The 21919-nt window shown below is 41.9% G+C and overlaps 1 protein-coding gene across 1 annotated transcript; it reads right to left on the bottom strand.

Annotated features, from left to right (window-relative positions):
- Positions 1 to 952: 952 nt before the first annotated feature.
- Positions 953 to 20320, bottom strand: LOC117816004 (solute carrier family 25 member 10). The gene is made up of 11 exons (XM_034688056.1): positions 19772 to 20320; positions 10734 to 10853; positions 8815 to 8929; positions 8647 to 8695; positions 8503 to 8544; positions 8370 to 8413; positions 8220 to 8290; positions 6097 to 6189; positions 5932 to 6009; positions 5771 to 5827; positions 953 to 2713 (listed from the first exon to the last, which is right to left on the bottom strand). The coding sequence occupies exons 1-11, from the start codon at positions 19859 to 19861 to the stop codon at positions 2612 to 2614; spliced, it is 861 nt and encodes a 286-aa protein (XP_034543947.1). The 5' UTR covers positions 19862 to 20320; the 3' UTR covers positions 953 to 2611.
- Between the last annotated feature and the right edge of the window lie 1599 nt (positions 20321 to 21919).

Here is a 21919-nt window from a genome sequence, read left to right on the forward strand (position 1 = left end):
TCTGCCCGGCCGGGGATTCAAACCAGAAACTTTCTAACTGTGAGGCAACAGCGCTACCAACTGCACCACCACGCAGCCCTGTCTATCATAGTTTTATTAAATTTCATACATTATGCATTCCATAAAGCAACATACAGTCTTTCATTATTTAAAACATGTTTAAATGACATAATGAGGTATATTTAGAGTAGAAATTGAGATATTTATAACTTATATTGTATTTTTATATACAGTATGTAACCTGCTGTATCATGATGATTGATGGCTGGTTGAATGTTACAATGTCTCCATAGTAAATAATTGTGTTTTGCTCATTGAATTCCACTAAAAATTGAACAATTCAGAGAAGAAATATACAATAAACTAGGTTTTTTTTATACAAAATATCTATGACGTTGTCGTACAATATGGAAAAAAAATGATTTATGTTTGAAACTACTTTGGGAAAAATTTGAAGGAAACTCAAAGTTTAATAAATGTTTTTTAAATAAAAATGTTGTTTTTAAATGTTTTAGTTTGTTTAAAAAAGAAACTTTATGCAAAAAATGTACACCAAAATACCTGATGTATCAGATATGATACAAATTAAAACTCATGAAAATTGCTATTTAATAGCTTTTTTTCTTTTTTTTGTCAGAAGGTCCAATAAACACTCCATTTTCAGAGAATTAGAATTTTCTGGCAATTATTTAATGGTTCAGGCTTTACAGGGTTAAACAGACACGTTTGGAGACGTGAGGGTAAAGCACTGATCGCCTGTTGCAGCAGGAAACAGAAACTAAATTCTGTTTTTTTCTTGTTTTTTGTCACGATGAAGTATCAGCGGTGGCCACAGAGCCGGCGGCTGATTTATGAAACGACAGAAAGAAAAACATTTGTCCAAAAAAATGTGGTTTGACTTCAAGAAAAATCAGATTTTCATCAGAAATAATTCAGCAACACAAAACAAAACTCAAGTTTTCCATTAGTACTTTAATTCCAAAATCATTAGTTAGTAATCTACAAAATACAAATGAACACTTCCCACAACTTTGGGTCCCTCCAGTTTCATTTCTGTGCATGTGAAGAGAGTTGGCATAGCTTACTATGGCAGATCTACAGTACCTTACATTACAGAGGAGCGCTCAGCTATAAGGACATGCAGGTACACACACTCTTCATCTGAGGTTGTGGCTCTCTGTTTATGAACACACTCTCACAGGATGCTCCAGAGAGGTTCATTCAAGTTGTTGGCATCAGTATTACTCACATGTTACTATACTCCCCCCTGGAGGATGCTTTTTGTAAGGCAACATGATTTGCAAAATCTCTGTCAACAGAGCAGGCACAGGAGAAAAAATGCATTTAATCACTGAACTGTCAAACTAATCCCACAAGCATCCGTTAGCGGTGCCACTTCTACACACGTGAAGAGGTTTCTACTTTCAGAACATGTTTATGTTTGCAGCATGTGTTTCTACGCAGCAGGTTAGTCAGCAGGAGTCCGGGGACTTTCATAAAGTGCTGTTTAAAACAGAGAAGCATCCTGAGTCATGAAGTCTGACATGCAATCAGCTACGAAGTGACGCTACAGACCAAAATGCTAAATGTACACGCGTACAAGTACAGTAGGTCTCTACAGGCATCTTTCAACAGTTAAGAGAACAAGTGGTCATTCAGGGTTTTACAGACAAGGAAAAGAAATGAAAATGTTCTCCGTTAGGATGTTTAGAGTCTGCTCGAGTTGCTTCACAGTTTCCCCACAAACTCCCTTCATACTTAAAAAGGAGACACACAAGCTTGGTCCTCTTCTCTATCAGGACTGGGAGTGAAATCATCACATCTGATCGGAATGAGAACAAAAACAACACGTAACCTGCAAGCGGTGGATTTCCAGCTCTCCATCGTTCATTCAGCACAAAAAATAAATCTGTCAAATCTCAGGGCGCCGCTTTTTTTTGGTCTTCACTGTCAGGAATGATCATGAATCATGTCATGTCTTAGTAATGGCTTCTCAGGAGATCTTATAGATTCATTAGGATGGCACAGACAACATGTTTGTATCCTGAACTCTGACCTGACCTACAGGGACACTCAAGAAATGATGGGAACAAAAACCCACTGGTGTGTTCGCTGCTGCTCAGATTTAAACACAAACAACAAAATCTGATCTGGAATTAGTTCAACTCAATGTTTAGTATGTTTTAAAGACCACAGATATATTGCTCCTGAACTCAAAATTAGCTCTATGTGTCTCAACCTGAGACGACTTACACTAAACAACTACATTACAAATCTACTGAAGCTCATCTTACTCTCCTCTTTTCATTTTTGCAGTTTATTATAAACAAACACATCATCACCTTTATGTTTATCTGTACCAACAAAGAAAGTAGTCGATTGTTTCCAGTATGCGTCCCGTCCAGGAGGTGTTGCTCTTTCTTAAAATAACCTAAATCAATCCACTGCTAGCTGAGTGATGGGGGTAGAGCAAAAAAAAAAATCTACAAGCTCCTTCTAAACATCACATGGCTCCCTTTTCCTGTTTGATTCTCTAATAAATGCTAAGAGCAGAGCGGCTGTGACGGGTGTGAGCGGCTGTGTTGGAGGGTGGTTGGAGATCGGAGCTAGCTCAGGAGATGATGAGGATGCCAAATTTTTTCTTGAGCTGCTCGAGGAAGATGAAGGTGAGCACCGTCTGAGGAACCAAGCGGATCCCTGCTGGGACGAGACCCTGTGGAAAGACATTGGCGCGAGATTAGTGTGCTCCCAGGACATCCTGCAGACTTCAAAGTGACGCCCTTAGCGGCCAGATTCCACCAGATCTGTGTCCAGTCCGCCTCTGATTTGTCACAGCATCGAATCTGATAGGTTTCTATTCTAGTCAATGTGTTAACTTCCACTGGATCCAATCCGTTGCGTTCCAGCTGCTTCTCTGATCCGGCATGTCTGAACGCTAGGGGTGCAACGGATCAAAAAACTCACGGTTCGGATCGTATCACGGATTTGAGTCACGGATCGGATCATTTTTCGGATCAACAAAAAAAAAAAAAAGAAAGAAGACAAGACAAATACAACTTTGTCCCTGTATTTATTTTGTAAAACACTTTGCCCATTAAATAAAAACAACATTCAACTCAAGCACCCTATCTGTGGGCCCAGTCCTGCCTCATTCACTGCATTTCATGGCATGGCAAGTGAAGGAGCAGAGGAACTTCTCTTCCACTTTTCTTTGAGCTGCAAACTGTGAACACACCGCTTTATTCTAGGGTCCTACAGCTGGCAAAGTGCCAACATGCGAACTGCTCCATAAACGAAAGTGAAAGTTAAAAATTGCACTCGCAGAATTGGACTCTAAGTGACCCAGTAACAGCCTGTCTGTGTATCGTTGACATGGAGAAAAAAATCCTGGTAAACACGGGGTGACCCAACCAAAACACAGAGTGAAGGAATAACAGTTCGGGGGCCATGAATAGGCGGCCTGATGCGGCTCGCGGGCCGTGTATTGACGGCTTCTGGTCTAGTGGGTGCGCGACGGAATTTCATAATGTGGCTCAAGCACATTCAGCATTCACTGTATTTCACAGGGAAACCAAAATGCTTCCATACATGTGACTTACAAGATGCAGGAGGGTTATAATGTTCCTCTGCTCCTTCACTTGCCATGACTACCACTGCGCTTGACGAGTGAGTTGACCTTTTTTTTTTCATCAACCGATCCGCGGACCACGTCCGTGCCGAACCGTGGAGAGGCATCCGTACGGATCACGGATCAACGATGATCCGTTGCACCACTAGTGAACGCACAGATCAGATACGCGAGACTTCTATTTTTGGAGCACGACGCATCAATCTCAACAGAGCAGATGGAGCGGGACAGGAAGTCAGGTACCAAAACAAAATGAAAACATCCGGTTAATTTTCAGAATAAAACACTCTGTGTTATCACCAGATCGTATTTCACTTAACTACTGAGGAGAGGAGGAGGAGAATCCTTGATTCAGTAATAACCGCCGGGAAACCTCGGTCCTGCTTAGTGCTGTGTTCCATAAACGCAACCGGTGGGTATTGACGGATGAGAGAGAACCGAGCTGGACCCTAGCGGGTTGGAGACGGACTGGACATGGATCTGGTGGAAGTCCCGTTTAAGTAATTTAGAGTATGTGTCTTCAGTGAGATGAGTGTTCATGTGTTTGATTGACAGATGAGTCACCGACGTGCTGTGGGATCTAGCAGACAAACATGCTCTTGTAACTTTAGCAAACTGTGGGCAGACAGCACTCTGTTAGAGGTGTAGTGGGAGAAAAAATGCTTTCAAGTTGTGCCAAGTGTCTCAACAAGGGTTTACGTTAGCCGGGATTTACCGTCTTTTAGCAGGTTTCACGTGCAGTTGTCCGGCATAGAGACATCATAGGCCAAAATGTCCGGCGGTAAAAATACCAAATATGAATAACCATATTGTTCATAATTTAAGCTGGGTTTTTTTTTCCTTTAAACTGCATGTAAAAAAAAGTGGACTAGTCTTATATTCAGTCTACAATTTTGCAGCAGATTTTTTTGGGTCACCCAAACTCCACATGTCATGTTTACTGATTGACAGCGGCACAGAGAAAACAGTCTGACCTGAATGTTCAAAAACATCAGGAGAACGCTTCAACACTGATGATGGAGGCGTGAAGATTTGTGTAACCACAGCTCTTACTTTGAGAAGTTTATAGAAGGTTATGATCATATTTATGAATAGTTTAATCAAGTTTAGCCTCCCAGCATGATGAGATACTGTATGAATATCAAAACATACTCTGTGATGGCCACCTTCCAAAACACTTCAAGGGGAGAGAAAGCGTGCACGTGAATTATTCCCCTCAGCGCAGTGTGCAGAGGACATCACCAAACATTCACCCGTTACTTGCACGTGGAATTCAGAGCGGAGTTTGGTGCAGAGGAACACAGTAGACAACGGACAGACATGGCAGGTCACGCCTGTTGGCCCCGGACCAGAGGAGGCTGAGGTTACAGTGAAAGTGTGGGGCTCTAAAACTTTGGTGCTTATTAGATCATAAAGCGCACTTACAGTGCACGATACAGTCTCTCTCCCTCCCCCCCTTTCTCAATGCAACAGGTTGGCCTTGATGCACTGTCCCCCAGTGCTTGATCATATTATGTATGAATTGATTAATTTCAAATTTTAGTGTTTTCAGTGTTGAATTGCTGGTAAATTTAAGTTATTAAGCAGATCAGGCTTTTAGAGCGGATGTCCTACAGTTATTCTATATGTTATGTTATTCTAGAATATCACCGGCCAAATTGGCCGACAAGAAAAAAGTCTACCGTAAACTCTGGTCTCAACTTATTGTTTACTATTATCTGACCAGCTAATGATAGAAGTGGATGATGGGGTTAGTAGTCTTCGGCTAAAGTCTGTTGGCTGCGTCACTATCTGGACCAGACCCCATCCCTGCTCACATGTAACATGCTCTCACTCTAAGTCGTGTGCTTGGTCACACTTGGTAGAGATAAATAAAGGCTTGAAAACGACGTGATGCTGTCGTGGCTTTTGGTTTCAAACAGGACCAGAGTCTCCAGAGAGAAAAGTGTGTGTTGGTTGAGCCGTTGCTCTAAACGTTTGTTACTGCAGGAGATACGATTTAAATGAGTTGATGTCTGATGGGGATCAGATTGATGCATCCCTGCATTACAACAGAGAAGGCAGATATTTCATAGCCGCATCCACAGTTTGAAGCAACCAAAGCAATGTGGTATCGCTCGGTGTGTAGGATGCTCCTCTTACCTTGTAAAACGCCTGAGGGCCAAGCTGTGCAGTTTCTCGTAAGCAGTGCATCACTCCCTGAAAGTGATGAAACACAGGAATCACGATGAAGGATGTACAGAAACAGAGCAATGAAAGGATGAGAGAAGGTGTTGACGAGGAATGACGGGGGGTCCACTCACTGTGTACTCTCCCTTCGAACTCATGAGCCTCGTCTTCATGACGTCCAGAGGTTGACACAAGATTGTGGCACAGCCTCCCTGCAGAGGAGCAGACAGTCAGAGTTTTCAAACCTCACAGTGATTGACCCAGGCCTGCAGGTCACTCTCATAACAGTCTGAACTTACAGCGATGAAGCTGGAGAGGAAGTGTGTGAAGATGTTATCGCCCATCATGCCTGTTCCTAGGACCAGCTGCTTAGCCTGGTCGTAACACGCCAACTACAGGTGGGAGAAGAAAAGGAGGAGGAGATAATGAGTGACACTGTGTTGTTAACATTTTATACATGAAACTAGCCTGTCTTCAGTCAGTGTTAGATCTCATGAGATCCACCACCAAACCTGGACTCAATTCAGGTAGCCTTAAAGAAAAAGTTAAAATTAAATATTATATATTTAGGTAGTAAGTTGGCCGTCTTATTCTGATATTATGTTGGGATTAATCCTGTTAAATACAATAGTTTGCATTCTTTTTTTAAATGAAAACAAAGCAGAACTTGTTTCACAGTATTTCAATGTTTAGCTCCCCCTAGTGGTAGAGTGAAAAGGATGCATTACTGGGCAAAGGTTTGGGCTGTTTTTGAAATGGCCTGCTACATACTACCTACGAATGTAGTACGCAGTGCTGCGTTTAAAGGTAGTCTGTAGTATGACTGTTCTGTTGGATCTGTTCTGCAGGATGCTGAGCCAGGCATCGCTGGATTTCCGGTTTTGGAAAGCCAAACAGCCAAGCTGATAGAGAAACTGCTTCTTTAGCATCGCTTATCACTGAACAAACTCACACGCACCACAAACAAATCATCCACCTCCCCAAACCCAACCTATCTGACCTCAACAACAGAGCCATCATACGCAGAGCATGCAACATAACACTGGACCCCCAACACCCCCAGTACTCAGTCTTCACACTGCTCCCATCTGGTTGCAGATACAGATCCCCGTACTGTAGACAAGCCCGGTTTGGCAGGAGCTTTGTCCCGTCTGCCATAGCACTCCTGAACAAAATGCCCATGTAATGTGTCCTGTATGTGCATATGTGGGATGATGTGCACCATTGTTGTGAGGCTGGGTGGGTGTTTATTGTATTTGTATGTATCCTTGTACAGACCTTGACAACAAATGTCCTTATTAAGGACAAATAAAGATCTATCTATCTATCTATCTATCTATCTATCTATCTATCTATCTATCTATCTATCTATCTATCTATCTATCTATCTATCTATCTATCTTGAAATAAAACCTTGAAAATAGAAAATGTAATGAGTTTTCTGCCTTTCTTTGTTGCCAGATGACTCCTAAGTTTAGGGTTAGTGAACAGTTCATTATCAAAAGCATCAGTAGCAGCAGGTTCATTCATAACAGCACAGGAAACACAGACACATGCTCATATAGGTAGGGTCATTTTCTGCAGACCAGCTAAATGAAGACACATTAAATCACTTTGAGGGACAGTGGGAGTCACAAGACTTTGGCACCAGTATTTTGGGGGGTCACAGGCTGAAAAGTTTGGGAACCTCTGCTTGAGAAGACAGCCTGGGTTCGACTCTCACCTGTGGCCCCTTTCCTGCATGTCTTCCCCCCCGCTCTCTCCCAGTTTCCTCCCCTATCCACTGTCCTCCCCTCTCTGAATTAAGGTGTAAAAGCCCCAAAACATAACTTAAAAAAAAAAAGGAGGCATTACCTCACTACAGATTAGATAGAATAAATGCAAAAAGTAAAAAACTAAACGAGTGGATTTTCAGAAACACTGTGTGGTTGTCTGAGTTGTGTGTTTTGACACAGTCCCTCTTTACAGGCGTGTCTACAGTCACGTATGTTGAAGGTCTCTGAGTGAGAATAAAGAAGCAGATGTAAGAAGTTATATAAGAGAGCCACCTGAAGTTAATTTCCTTTAGATATGCTTTACAACTCCCGCCTTTAAGAGATAAGTGAAGCTGCGGTTTTATGGATTAATGCATTATGCATTGGTTAGATTGGGGCCATTTGAACAGGCGGCCTATTCATCATGGAGATTGATTGCACATGAATTATTTCATACACATTTAATTTAGCTCCGTTTAACTCCTTTCTCTCATGACAGAACTTCTAAACGGACTCTGGCCGTGAGGAGAATACGAATATGTCTTTAATGTATTTCAGAGGGTTGATCCGTCGTGTGACTGAGTGAGATCACGTTGGATGAAGTGTGATAAAAACTACAGAGAGGAAGTCTGCGGCTGATATTTATGCATGCAGGATTAAAGACACACCTGTCCAACGGTGACCAGCGCTCCTCTGCTGGAGGCCATGGTGGCTCCTGAGAACAGTCTCCTCACTCCCTCTGATGGAGAGGTCAAAGGTCAGGGTTCATTCAACAGTTAGTTTTACATGTTACAGATGTGACATGGCTCCATATTCACCTTCTCTGAAGACTCTGTAGAGCCCGTCGAAGGCGTTTTTGTAGCTAAAAGAAGGACAGAAAACATCCAGGGTTAAAAGAAGAAGACTTTTAGAGAGCATGAATGATTATTCGGAGTAAATCACAGCTCTCACTTTCTCCTCAGCTCTGGCGGTAGCTTCATGTCGTTCTGCATCCTGGAAGCAAAATCAGCTCAGATTAGAAAACACCACAGCTTCTTCAGAGTCATTTAATGTGTTTGTATGTTAAAGAATATCTAAGCTGACGTGGCGTGTTACCTGACATTCACCATATCAGCCGGCGTGCCAACAAAGCCACCAGTGAAACCTGCAGGCAGAGCAACACAGTGCTATATGAGTGACACTGCATGCTGTGTGCATGTGTGTATGTGTGTATGTGGAAGAGATAGGAAAGAGGAGAGAGAGTGTGTGCATGAGTGATCCCACCTCCAAAGGCTCCCAGCAGGACCTTCTGGTAAAAAGGCATGGGGCCCTGGCTTTTACTGCCCATCATGTCCCGAACCGTCTCATAGATGGCAAACCGGGTGAGGGAATAAGACATCTGAGGAGAGGAGAGGAGAGGAGAGGTTTAAATGTGTGCCTTCATCATAAACATTACATGTCTTTTATTCAAACTCTTTTTTCTCTTTAATCTTTTAATAAACTCAAAAAATAAAATAAAATTTTGCAGACCTTCTGATCCTTGTTATACTTTCTTATTGTTCCGTTGATACTGATTCTGAGGCCACATGCCAATATTCTGGGTCAAAAGCACCTCAACAAAATAATCAGTATCACCTCCTCATAGTTTGTAAAGCTGAGGCCACAGCAGGAGAGTCTTTGTGGACGTCTTCGAAATGGTTTAAAGAAATGTTCTCACACATTTGTTCTAGAGACTGTTTCATTCTGTTTCTCTCTGTCTCATTCACTTTTAATGTCATCTGTCTGATGGAATTCTAATGTTTTCAAATTTTTGTGATCACATTTTTGATTTGTTTGAGACAAAGATTTAAAAAAAACAGCAACAAGAAAAAAAAACAATTTTTTGGGGGGGGGGGGGAATTCTTTTCATTTCACTTCCTAAAGATCGTCTTTAAGAGAACACTCTTTATTCAATAACTAAATTGTTTTAATTTATTTTTGTTATTTTGATCAGATTTAAGGATTCAAACTACAACTTTCTTTAATGTTTTTTTATTTTCTTATTTAATCAAAGTAATTCCTTTTTCTATGGTCCGTCAGGATGGACCTCACTTTGGACTATAGCAGAGGTTCCCAAAGTGGGGGTCAGGACCCCCTGGGGTGGTCGCCAGACACTAATTGGGGGGTCGAAGATTTCCTTTTTTTTTTTTTTTAAGTAATCTAAAATTTTGTTCATGGCCAATACTGTACATATATATATTTTTAAGTAATTCACTTAGAAATAAAACCTTGCAGAAGAATTAATTTGCAAAAACAGATAACTCACTTTTAAAAAAATTAAAGAAATGTTTCAGAAAACATTCTTTCTATTACGAGCTTTATGTATTATCAAACAATTGAAGTTGGGTGGCTTTGACGAAGTCAAAATGACATTACTGATATAAGGTTTCTTAAATATGTAACTATTAAAAATCTATAATATTAATTCTTAAAAATGGAGATATCTGTTTTTGCAAATGTACTCTTCATTTATTTCATTAGTTTTCTGCCCTTCTTTAGATGACTCCAGGTTGGGGTTAGAGTTTGGGTTAATTTACACTTAATTTAGCTAGTCTGCAGATAAGTAGTCACCTACATGCACATGTGGCTGTGTTTCCTTTGTTGTTATGAATGAACTGCTGCTACTAATGCTTTTGTTAATTATGAAGATACATTTAATCACTTCAAGGAACAGTGGGGGTCGCAAGTGTTTGGGGGTCGTAGGCCGAATAGTTTGGGAACCCCTGGACTATAGCACTGTCCCATCAGTAATAATAAATGGGATACTTGGGGCTGCTCAGGAGGAAGAGCAGGTCTTCAGCTGACTGGATTCCTGGCTCCTTCAGTCCTCATGCTGACGTGTTGCTGGGTGCGATACTTCTTGTGTTCTGATGTATTTTTTGAAATGTGCGTTTGAACGAGGTGATGAAATGTAGTAAAGTACTGATTTCACCTTGACATGTTTTTAAGTGACAGCAAGGGACGAAGCCTGGTCTCAGAGAAGAGCAGAGTGAAGGACTTCTGACTAATTTCAGAATCACTCATTTGAAACTCAAACATCAAACTATTCCAAACTCTGTGATGAATGTTCTTCATTTATCCTCCCTGTAGGATAATTATCTGTTGTATCAGAGAGATCTGTCGTCTGAGCTCTTGTTTCAGTCACTCCTCACAGAGACACATACCTGTCTGCAGAGGGAGGCAGAGAGGCCGTTATAAAGAGCCAGCACTCCATCGCTCTTCACCACACTGATGGCCATCCCCAACATCCTCTTCTTCACCTCCTGCTGCGTCTGCAGGTGGACCTGGAGAGACAGTTCTGTGTTAGTTCCATCTTGTGGGATACCTCAGACACCTTTACATATTTAAAAACTTACAGTGTGGAAAATAAATTGTCACTGCTTCAAAAGGTTATTCATTGAATCTAGTTTTACACATCCAAAAAACTAAAGAAGGCAAAACATCCAAAGAGAAGGACTCAAAGCTGACGTACAGTCCACAGGATATTTAGAGAAGTTGCTTCCCAAAACACAGAATCCTACATTTCCCACAATGCAATCCCCATGTTACATATAGCTAGTTTGTGACACAGGGATTTATTTCCTCCTGTAACAAAAACATTCTTTAAAAGGTACCACAACACATGACTGCGTGTGTGTGTGCTTGCGTGTGTGTCTTTAGTCCTTGTCAGGGGAGGTCAGCAGCCTGACAATGTGGCCTTTGTCCTCGGTCTAATCATAGTTTGAGTTGGGGGTCCGCTCAGCTCTTCAGAACACAATGTTTTCCTGTCACATCACTCGTTTTTATCAGGAGGCTTCTTGAGTTAACTCGTCTTTCATTCATTATTTTGATGTAACACTTTCTTTGGTCAGTAAGTCCAGCTTTCGTTTCTTCTCCTGGAGGTGAAATATTTCATAAAATTATGGCTTCTTTTTTTTTTTTTTATATCAACACAATAAAGTGTCAGAACTAGCTCCACTAAAGCCTCATAAGATTCATAAACTTCATGTCTTATAAGAACATTTTGCTCTAAATCTGTGAGATGAAACTGGAGCGTGCATTTTGTCATCCTCAAGAGAGTCTACATCCATTAAGCAGCTCTGTTTGAGATGTTGTTTAGGCACCGTATGCTTTAAGCTAAATGCTAACATCAGAAAAATCAACTTTTTCTTTTTTGCTTCAAACTTTCCTGATTAAAGATCTCAGGTTTAATATTTACATGGAATGTGATCCAAGTTGGAACAGCTAATATAAATGCTATTGCTTGCTTAACAGCACGACCACAAGTACAGCTACAGTTGATGTAAATTAAATTTGTGTTGCAGGGTTTTATTTTTAACATAAATTCAACATTAGGAGTGCATGAACGTCAGTACTAGATGTTCCTATCCATGCATGAGATGTTAGAAATATTAACTTAAAGCTTCTGGTAACACAAATCAACAAAAACTGTGATATTTATAGTCATATTTGCACACAATTATAAATATATAAATGTGAAAATATTAGAACAGAACTTTATTCCATTTTTGAAATATTATCAGTCGAGTTTTTGATAACGTTCTGACCAAGCTGCAACCTCCGGCCGTGAGAATTGAAGCCTTTGCAGGAGTGTTAAAAACTGCAGTTCATCGAAGATCCGCTTGAGGCTGGCTGCAGAAACACCGTAAACCACATACACACAAATTCAAAGAAGACGATCTTTACAGCAGAAATAAACATGTGTACAGCCTGGTTCAAAAGACAAGTGTAGTCTGGATAGCTCATTTCTCGATCGGCACACACTGTACGAGGGGTGAATTTTTTCATAACGCTGCAATCCCGAAGATATTAAGATTACGAGTCTTCTATTACGGGAGGCACAGCTGACTTGGTTGACAGGCAGGAACACTGTAGCTGTTGGCGAGGAGGCTCAAAGCCCGCCTCTTTACGTCACACTGGCTCTACAGAAGTTATGTTGGGTAGAACATTTCCAATATGGCTCCCGCCGACGATTGGCTTCAAAACACCACTTCAGACTATGATTCTGACACTAGGTTAAAGTGAGCGGGGTTAACTTTGATATTTATGACAAAATAAATATCTAAGCAAGTCCATCTTCTAACGTCTTTGAGCTCAGAACTTCTGGCGGTGCCAAAAGTAAACTCAGGGGATCATACAGTCATCAGGATTCACTATTAGGGAGTATAACTATCAGTAAAAGAATATCAGTATAAGGATTTATGAAATATTTCAGTCAGGTCAGGAGAGCACAGCCCACCAAAGCTGTGTTCACACATGTGCTGCATTCCTGAAAATCCCTTGAGAATTTCAGTGTGAGCTACAGGAGTGAACAGATGCACCTTCATCTCGTCTTAAAGCGTTTTAGAGCTCCAGATAACTTGTCTCAGCTCAGCAGTGAGAGACAGCTCTTTGGACTCCAAAACAGCTCTTCAGTACCAGTTTGGCTTTTATTAACTTAGACATTTGTAGCTATGTTCGATTAATAACTGTACTAATTATAATTTTAAAAAGTATCATTCCAAGAAAAACACTATTTTACATGTTTGTTATAAAACCATGTAAATATATCATCAAGCATCTGTCCTCTGAACGCCGTCATCGTCCTCCCCCTGCATCTGATTGGACGCACGGTGCAGACTTTGAAGCAGCACTCAGTCAGTGCCTGGTGAACTTGAGGCCGAGCGGTGTGGATAGAAGATCGTCTCTGTATTCCGTCGTGTATTCAACAACAGCAGAAAGGTGTGGGGGGGGGGACTCATAAACTGGAGTCGGCTCATATCATTCAGGTATCAGAGCCAAGTCTTTTGCACCTGACACATCTCTATCACTGGACACAGAGGGTAAACTAAGGACAAGTCATTGAGGGGACCTTCATATCACGAGACACCGGTCTGACACATTTCATGCTGTTAGGGACATGTGTGAATATACAGCTCGGGAAATATCAGGGGAAGGCAGTCCGGGAATTTTTACGAGTGCATATCTGAAAAGAGTCAAAGAGAGGTCTTCATCCATCAGGGCACTACTACTGCTTAAAATAACAAACTGTCTTTTCATCACTCCACAGAGTATGTTCTGATCCAGAATACAAACTTTTGGTGTAATGGATTACAACAATGGCTTCCAGTAATTTAATCTGGATGTGTAAAGGAATCATTCACCTCTGCCCTTTATCTGCTGCTTCCTTATAGCCTGTATAAAAGGGAAGCACAAGAAGCATAAACGTGTTAAAACAACCACAGACAAGTTAATGAGTGTGTGTACAAAGTGGAAAGATTGCGCACACACACACACACACACACACACACACACACACACACACACACACACACACACACACACACACACACACACACACACACACACAAACACACTATTGTAAAGTGTTACAATGATAAATGTTGGACTTGGAGATCGTCTGTTAAGATCTGACAAGAAAAATGTGGTTCAGCAGCTCAGTGTCAGCTCATGGCAGCGTTACAGCGGCATATCTGATGTTGTCCTGGATCTGAGGTGAAGGAAGAGAAAAAAAAACACGAGCAGGCAATGTTTGTCCTGTGATAGATGGTTTGTTAAACCCTGCTCCTTGTTGAAAGTCACATTTCTCTCACTAAATTATAGTTTAGTCATCTAAATGTAGCTGTCAGCATTTGCAGTGTTTTACTTTCTAAGCTTTGAAAGTTGTCGCTGAAGAGTCTTCTTCTCTACAGAGTTCAGCCGTGTTTATTTGACTTTAGGGAGGAAATGTTAACAGAACTGGATATAATCACAGCTCAACTCAGCTGTTTTTAGGAATAGGCACAGTCGATTTGATGTGCATTGTAGATAATGTCACTTTAAATTACACAAGAGTAAAACACCAAGAGTTCAACGGAGGCTACAAAGTCAGCCTGGATGCACAGTTTGACTGCTGATCTACTTTCAGCAGAGTCGTCTGGTGATGATTAAATGTAGTCTTGTCACAGTTTAACAAATCTCAGTCAGCTGGAATTCAAAATTCACAAAATCAGTGGATTAGTTTTTAGTTTTGAACAAGCAACGTTTGATCAGTTAGATTTTTTTTTAGTACAACTGACACCCGAGTAACTCTGCATCATGTTTGTCGTCTGTGCTGCATTGAAGCTCACATGATTTACTCGATTCTGATTGGTCAAAAACCTGTGAGAACAGAAATTAATTCACAACAACAAAAGCTGCACTGGGAAAAAACCAAGGACTAGGGATGCTCCGTTCGATCGGCCACCGATCGTCATCGGCCACCGATCGTCATCGGCCACCGATCGTCATCGGCCACCGATCGTCATCGGCCACCGATCGTCATCGGCCACCGATCGTCATCGGCCACCGATCATCATCGGCCACCGATCATCATCGGACGATTTCTGTGAAAAAGTATGTGATCGGCATATGTGATCGGCGTATGCCAATCTATGCCTTTCATTGCCGATCACAAAAAACCATCACCTGTGGCTCATACTTTGCAGCCTGCAGCCTGAAGAGGACCTGTGTGTAGAGTGCCCCCTCCCCCTTTCCTTCACACTGCGCAGGCGCGCAGCTGCAAACCACAACAAACATGTCTGCCGTGTGGAACTTTTATACAGTCTGTAAGAGTGATTTAAAGTTTGCATCCTGCAACACATGCAACGAAAAAATACCTCACAGGGGAAGCACGTTAAAAAAGCTTCAACACAACCAATTTAATAAGACATTTAAAGAGCAAACACTTGGCGGAGTATGGTGAGGTTTTGAGGCTCACGGCAGTGAATGAAAAGAAGACAGCCGGAGCAGCATCAGTCAGACGGCAGCTAACACAGCCCACGGTGGCAACACTCGCCTGTATGAGCGTGACAGTCAGAAGGCTAAGCAAATAACCTGAAAAATAATTGAATCGGGTTAGATGAGCCTTTCTCAGTGGTGGAAGACACCGGGTTCTGCCGACTGCTCTCTCACTTGGAGCCCCGCTACATGCCACCGGGACGTAAATAATTCATAGAGACGTAGCGCTGCCAGAGCTCCACCAGACAGTGTACTCTCACATCGAACGTCTCCTTAAAGAAGGAATCCCATTCTCTGTAAGTTTCACGAGTTTCAAACATGGCATATTCAGAAAGACAAACTTGTGAGACATATTGTCTTTTATTTATTTGACTTTCTGCACTATTTAGCCTGTTGAGAGCCTTAATGTTTCCAATCTGTTAAAGATTGGGTTACTGATAGCAGGTACATTTAAGTGTCTCTCAGTTGAATAGTTGCTGCATTGTGCCTGCAACGTTTTTTTTTTTGTATTTTTTCTCTTGAAGAAGTTAGTAAAAAGACGTTTTTTTCTAAATCAAGGTGATTTTATGGTTCCTTTTTTCCCAGATGATGTAGCACTCACCATAACTAAATTGAAAAATGTACAGAAAATCCATGTGATCGGTATCTGTGATCGGCACTCATGGCTGATCGGTATAGGAATCGGCAGCATAAAATCTGATTGGACGTAGTATCTGTGATGTCACCCATCTGTTTCTGAAGTGCTGTTTTGAGGCCAATCGTCGGCGGGAGCCATATTGGAAATGCTGAACTCAACCAGGCAGAGTGTCACGTAAAGAGGCAGAGTCTGAGCCTCCTAGCCAACAGCTATGTGTTCCCGACTGTCAGTAAAGTCAGTCATGTCCTTATTTGGGCAAAACTTGTAATCTCAATATCTTCTGAACTGGTGCGTAAGAAAAAAATTCATCCCCCATACAGTGTGGGCTGATAGAGAAATTAGCTATGTAGACCGAAGCCATTTTTTAACCAGACTGTAAACATGTTTATTTCTGCTGTAAAGATCGTATTTTTTTAATTGGTGTGTATGTGGTTTCCAGTGTTTCTGCAGCCAGCCTCAAGCTGACGCTCGATGAATTGCAGCAGAGCTGTCTACGTTGCAGACAGCTACAAAGTAACTTAAACCATAAGGAGTAGTGATAACAGCAATCAAGTTAAAACCATAGACTGTATAAAACATGGACGTAGTATCCATGACGTCACCCATCTGTTTCTGAAGCGCTGTTTGAGGCCAATCGGCGGCGGCAGCCATATTGGAAATGTTGAACTCAACGTAACTGCTGTCGAGCTAGTGTGACATAAAGAGGCGGACTTTGAGCCTCCTAGCCAACAGCTACAGTGTTCTTCAAAAGTCAGGTTTAATGTTAGTTTGTACCGCAAGGACGCAGGAAGTGCTACTGACTGCGGGATCAGAGGAACTATTTTCAAGCAGGGGACAAAAATAAATTGATAGTAAATTAAACTTTAATCAATATTCGTTACACGGGTTACAGGGTGACCAAAGCTGAGTGATCGGGTGGTTCTACAAACTAGAATCGCAGCACCAGAGCAGAGAGGTTTTATCTCACCCTGAAGGGATTCCAAGTTACTCACTATTACGCCTTCAATGTTTAAAACAGATCAGAGTATTTGGAACGATGATAACCTGAATTTGCAGCCAAGCTTGCAGCACAAAGAAGTAACTGCAAGTGTAGGTGTTATTGTAAACATTATGCAAATGTGAACAATGTGTATCATGTGCAAAACAGTCCGGTGTGCTGCACAAATATTGATGCAGAGCAAACATCAGCTTTCATCACACACCGTCTCATTTCTGCAGAGTGATAATAGCTGCTCAGGAAACTGACTGAGGACATATTCATTACCAACACGACGTTACTACATCACCAACGTGTGAACAGTGTGAACACTCACTCCTGTAGATGAACTAGCAGAATCCACTTACAGTACATATTATTCCAGAGAGCAGAGAAAGAGATTTCTCAGATTTAAAATACTTTTTTCCCCCACAGTCTCAAATCTCGTACATGTATGAGCTCTTTTACCTACTACTCTTACACAAAGAATAAAGTCCTTCCTTTCCCCAGCTTCATCCAACACCAATAACAATCCTCACCTCACTGTAACCTTAGCCTGTCACCTGGAGTGAGACCACATGACTTCAGAGTCCACACTGTGATTATTTGTAGAGTGACAGGTTCTGCTGTTCTACCAGCTTTGCTCTGCAGCACAAAGTCTCTGAAGGGAAGTGATGACTTTAAAGTTTCAGTCCTGACTCAGCCGAAGTCTGGAGCTGTTTTCATCCAAATTGCAGGATCAAGGGAAAATGTAATCTTGTGCTTGTCTCGCTGCTTTACCCTAAATTTAGGGAGGACAAAGTTCAAAACTGTCTGGAAGGCAGCAAGTGAACTCTTGACCTTAAAGATATAACTTCAGTAGAAGTTGCTGAATGACCCGGGCTCTCCTGGCCTTCAGACCAAACTTAAATATAATGCTTATTGCAATTTCTGTTACACAGGACTTCCACCAGATCCGTGTCCGGTCCGTCTCCGATCCGTTGCGTCCAGCTGCGTGCGCTCTCGTCCGTCAACACCCACCGGTTGCGTTTTCGGAACGCAGCATGGAGCAGAACCGCCGGACAGCTGGAGTCATGTGACCGAGTTTTTCTGCGACAATCACTGTAATTAAATAAATATCCTCCTACAGTGTTTTATTCTGAAAATTAACCAGATGTTTTCATTTTGTTTTGGTGTCTGACTTCCTGTCCCGCTCCATCTGCTCAGTTGAGATTGATGCGTCGTGCTCCGGCATCCGGCAAAAATAGAAGTCTTGCGTATTCGCTCCGTTGTGTTGCGTTCTGACCTGCTGGACCAGCGATGCAGCCGGAACGCAACTGAGCGGATCCAGTGGAAGCTAACACGTTGACTAGAATAGCAACCTATCAGATCCGGAGCTGTGACGGATCGGAGACGGAGCTGAAGGAATTTGGCCGTTAGAGTGCAGTTAAAGGTTGAACCCTTCACATCAGAGAGACGACTCCACGTCATTCATGATACAGATCAGAACAAAGGATGAGATGAACGTGTTTTCATTTTTCATCATGTCACATATTTGTGTGATCTCAACAGACAGACTGTGCTTTGTTTTTATTATAACTTTATGTCCATTCTGCCTCCATTGATGGGACAGCTGGTGAGGGATGGGAAATAAATAACTGAGATCAAAACAAGCCGCAACAAATGTGGAAACAGTTGTTTCATTCCTTTTCAATCAAGCTGCTGAGAATATGGCTTCAAACCGTACGTCCACGCGGCACGCCTTCTCCTCACACAGGATGGATTTGATGCTCATATCAAAACTCCTGACTGTGCACCAAATACAACCCACTGTGATCCATCCTCTTTCTACAGAAACCTTGGGGTTTACTGGAAAAGGCCCCGCTATGGACCCTGATCATGTGTACTCTATGTGGACACTGCAGAGTATTTACTGCACGAGTAGACCGATGCTGTACGCAGGGACGGCCTTCTGTGTTATGAATTATCTTTGGGAATCACCGCACTTGTAATAGTGCACATTATACCCAGCTAACCACCACTTCATGGCAGAGATGAAGCCTGCAGAGTATTTTTATACTGCACCTTGGTGATGACTGGCCTTGTCTACATAATTACATGTCAAATGACCTCCTGGTGACCACTTAGTGTTAGCAGGGTCATGTGCTGCTCTCTTCTACTCAACCAAAAGTGAATCAAGTGAGGTGAGGAAGAGATTATGCATTGGGTGGATGTACACGGATTTGCTTCTCTGTGCAGAACAGGCTAACAAGAATGAACATGCATGAAACCACTGAGAGACACACACACACACACACACACACACACACATGCTGTCAGTCGATGATAGAATGCTTGTGTCAGTATTTTCATGCAAGTCCATATTAAACATGTTTCATGTTATTAAACTGCACATCTAACACTACAATTGTCCTTCATGTCTCTTATCCTGTTACTTCCTGATGTTTTTCAGGATCTATTTTCAGCTCTGTCAGTTTGGCTTTCCAGTGTTCTCTGCCCTGGCCTGTGGTCCACATTTCCACAGCCTTGAACATCCTAACAGACATTTCAGTGATGCCATAGAAGACATGTGATAGCCCAGAGCATGGCACGGCTACGAGGAGCTCGCTGCAGCCGCTCCAGTAAGCATGCCAGGATATCTAATATAGTCAACATACAGTAATGTGATGACTCGACAGGGGGCGAATAACTGCAGCGTACTCTGTCCTCATTGACTCCTGTTGCAAACAGCTGTAGCCTGGTGTTCAGGCCTGCTCTCTCCTCCATGCAGCAGCGGAGGGATACACACATACACACACACACACACACTCCCACCCCTCGGCTCCCCTCACCTTGAGTAAATCCAGAGGATGCGTGCAGCAAGCCGCTCCACAAGACGCCAGCCCTCCGAAATACCATCTCGACATCCGTTTCTCGGTCATGTTTCCAGACTCTGGTATGAAGCAGCTACAGCGGCGGCTTCCTTCTTCCTTCCCGGTCCGCTCTGACACGCTGTGCGCCTTCTGTGCGCCTCCTCTGTCGGCTTCTCGGCCTGCAGGGTTCTGCTGCTGGTAGCTTGTGGTCTACAGGACGCGGGTAACCTTGTTAATCTTCAAACATTCCGATAAGGGACTGCTCCACGAACAGGGGGACTTTGAGCAGCATCGCGCACACTGACGCCACATGATGCACGCGTGTGCGTAAAGGAGTGTGTATGTGTGTGTGTGTGCGTGCGCTGGCTGCTGTGTTTGGGCCACGGTGTTTGGAGCAATAGGAAGAAGCGGCACACACAGAAGAGAGAGCAGCCAATTAGCACCAAAGACGACGGAGCTGCCTACCCGCCCCGGGGTCCGGGATTCAAAGGTCGACAGCGGGCTATGAGAAAGCTACAGCCCACTCTCTCCACTGCGAGCTGTCATGCTGGATTTAAAGTGATACACACCATTCGTACAGATGCAGAGAGCGCACACAGGCACTGTCTCTTTAAGAGGACAAGCGTCGACTTTCCCCCGAAAAGCAAAAAAAAAAAAAACGTGTCAGAGTTAACCATGCAAATACCAAACCAAGACTAGTTCTGACGTGTCCACAGTTACAGTACCAAGAGAGGGTTATGTAAACTTATCAATAAATCAATATTTATTCATGAAGCACCTTTCATACAAATAAATGTAATTCAAAGTGCTTTACAGTGACTGAAAACAAGAAAGAAGCAGAAATTAAATAATGGCAAGACATTAAAAAACAAAAATGGATTTTAAGATAGAGACTAATGCACACCAACAACAATACAATATGAGTAGTTACATTAAGTTAAAGAATCAAATTAACATTAAGAATATAAATAGTTAAAATAAATTAATTTAAACTTTGTTTATTGATTTTCACATAGAAAAACAATCACATCCAAAATTAAAGGTTCAATCAATCAAGCTTTATTTATATAGCACCTTTCATACAAATCAAATGCAATCCAAAGGGCTTTACAGTGACGGAAAAACAAGAAAGAAGCAGAAATAAAATAAATAAATAAAAAAATAAATAATAATAATAATAAAAAAATACTACTAATAAAAATTATAATAACATAAAATAAAAATAGAGACTAATGCACACCAATAATAAAATATGAGTGGTTTAAATAAGTTAAAGCATCAAAATTAAGAATACAAATAGTTAAAATAGATTTTAAAAGGTAAGGATAATAGTTGAAAATAAAGCTAAGGCTAAAAATATCAATAAAACTGAGTAGATGAATAAAATAAATGAATGAATGAATAAATAAATAAACAAAAATAGATTAAGATAACAGTTAAAATTAATAAAATAATTTTAGGTTTAAAAGTCTCAATATCTCCAGTTCCTCTCAGATCCTCCGGCAGGCTGTTCCATAGTTTAGGAGCGTCGTGGTTGAAAGCAGCGTCACCAAATGTTTTTGTTCTCCTCTGAGGAACAGCTAAAAGAGAGGAGCCGGAGGATCTGAGAGGCCTTCCTGGTTTATACGCTAAAAGAATCTCTGAGATGTAGTCTGGTGTGAGGCCATGCAGTGCCTTAAAAACTAGTACAACATTTTTAAAAATTTAACAGGCAGAAACCTCCAGCAGGACCAGACTCATGTTAGACACACATCTGCTGAGACCGTGTTGGAGAGAGGGATAGAGGGACATGAAGAGAGAGAGATGATAGTGAGCAGACGGATAGTTGGAGTCTGGAACGTCCACACCAGCAGAACATCTATGGCAGTGACTCAGAGGAACCTACGAGACAAGGGAGCTCAGGGACTCCAGAAAGGTCTATGGTTGAGTTAAAGTAAGAGATGAGGCGGGGATGAGATAGGATCCCAGTGTGTAGTGTATAGCTTCAGTTCCTCAAGTGTCCACTAGAGACAGGCTCTAAAAGCAAAGGAATCCCCATTAACGCCCTTACAGACAGGACTCAGTCTGATCTCATCTTAATCCACCATGAGCAGAGCATTTTGCAGCATTTACCAAGTTACAGTGGCA

This window comes from Notolabrus celidotus, chromosome 7, assembly GCF_009762535.1.
Source record: "Notolabrus celidotus isolate fNotCel1 chromosome 7, fNotCel1.pri, whole genome shotgun sequence".
In the NCBI taxonomy this organism is placed as follows: Eukaryota; Metazoa; Chordata; class Actinopteri; order Labriformes; family Labridae; genus Notolabrus; species Notolabrus celidotus.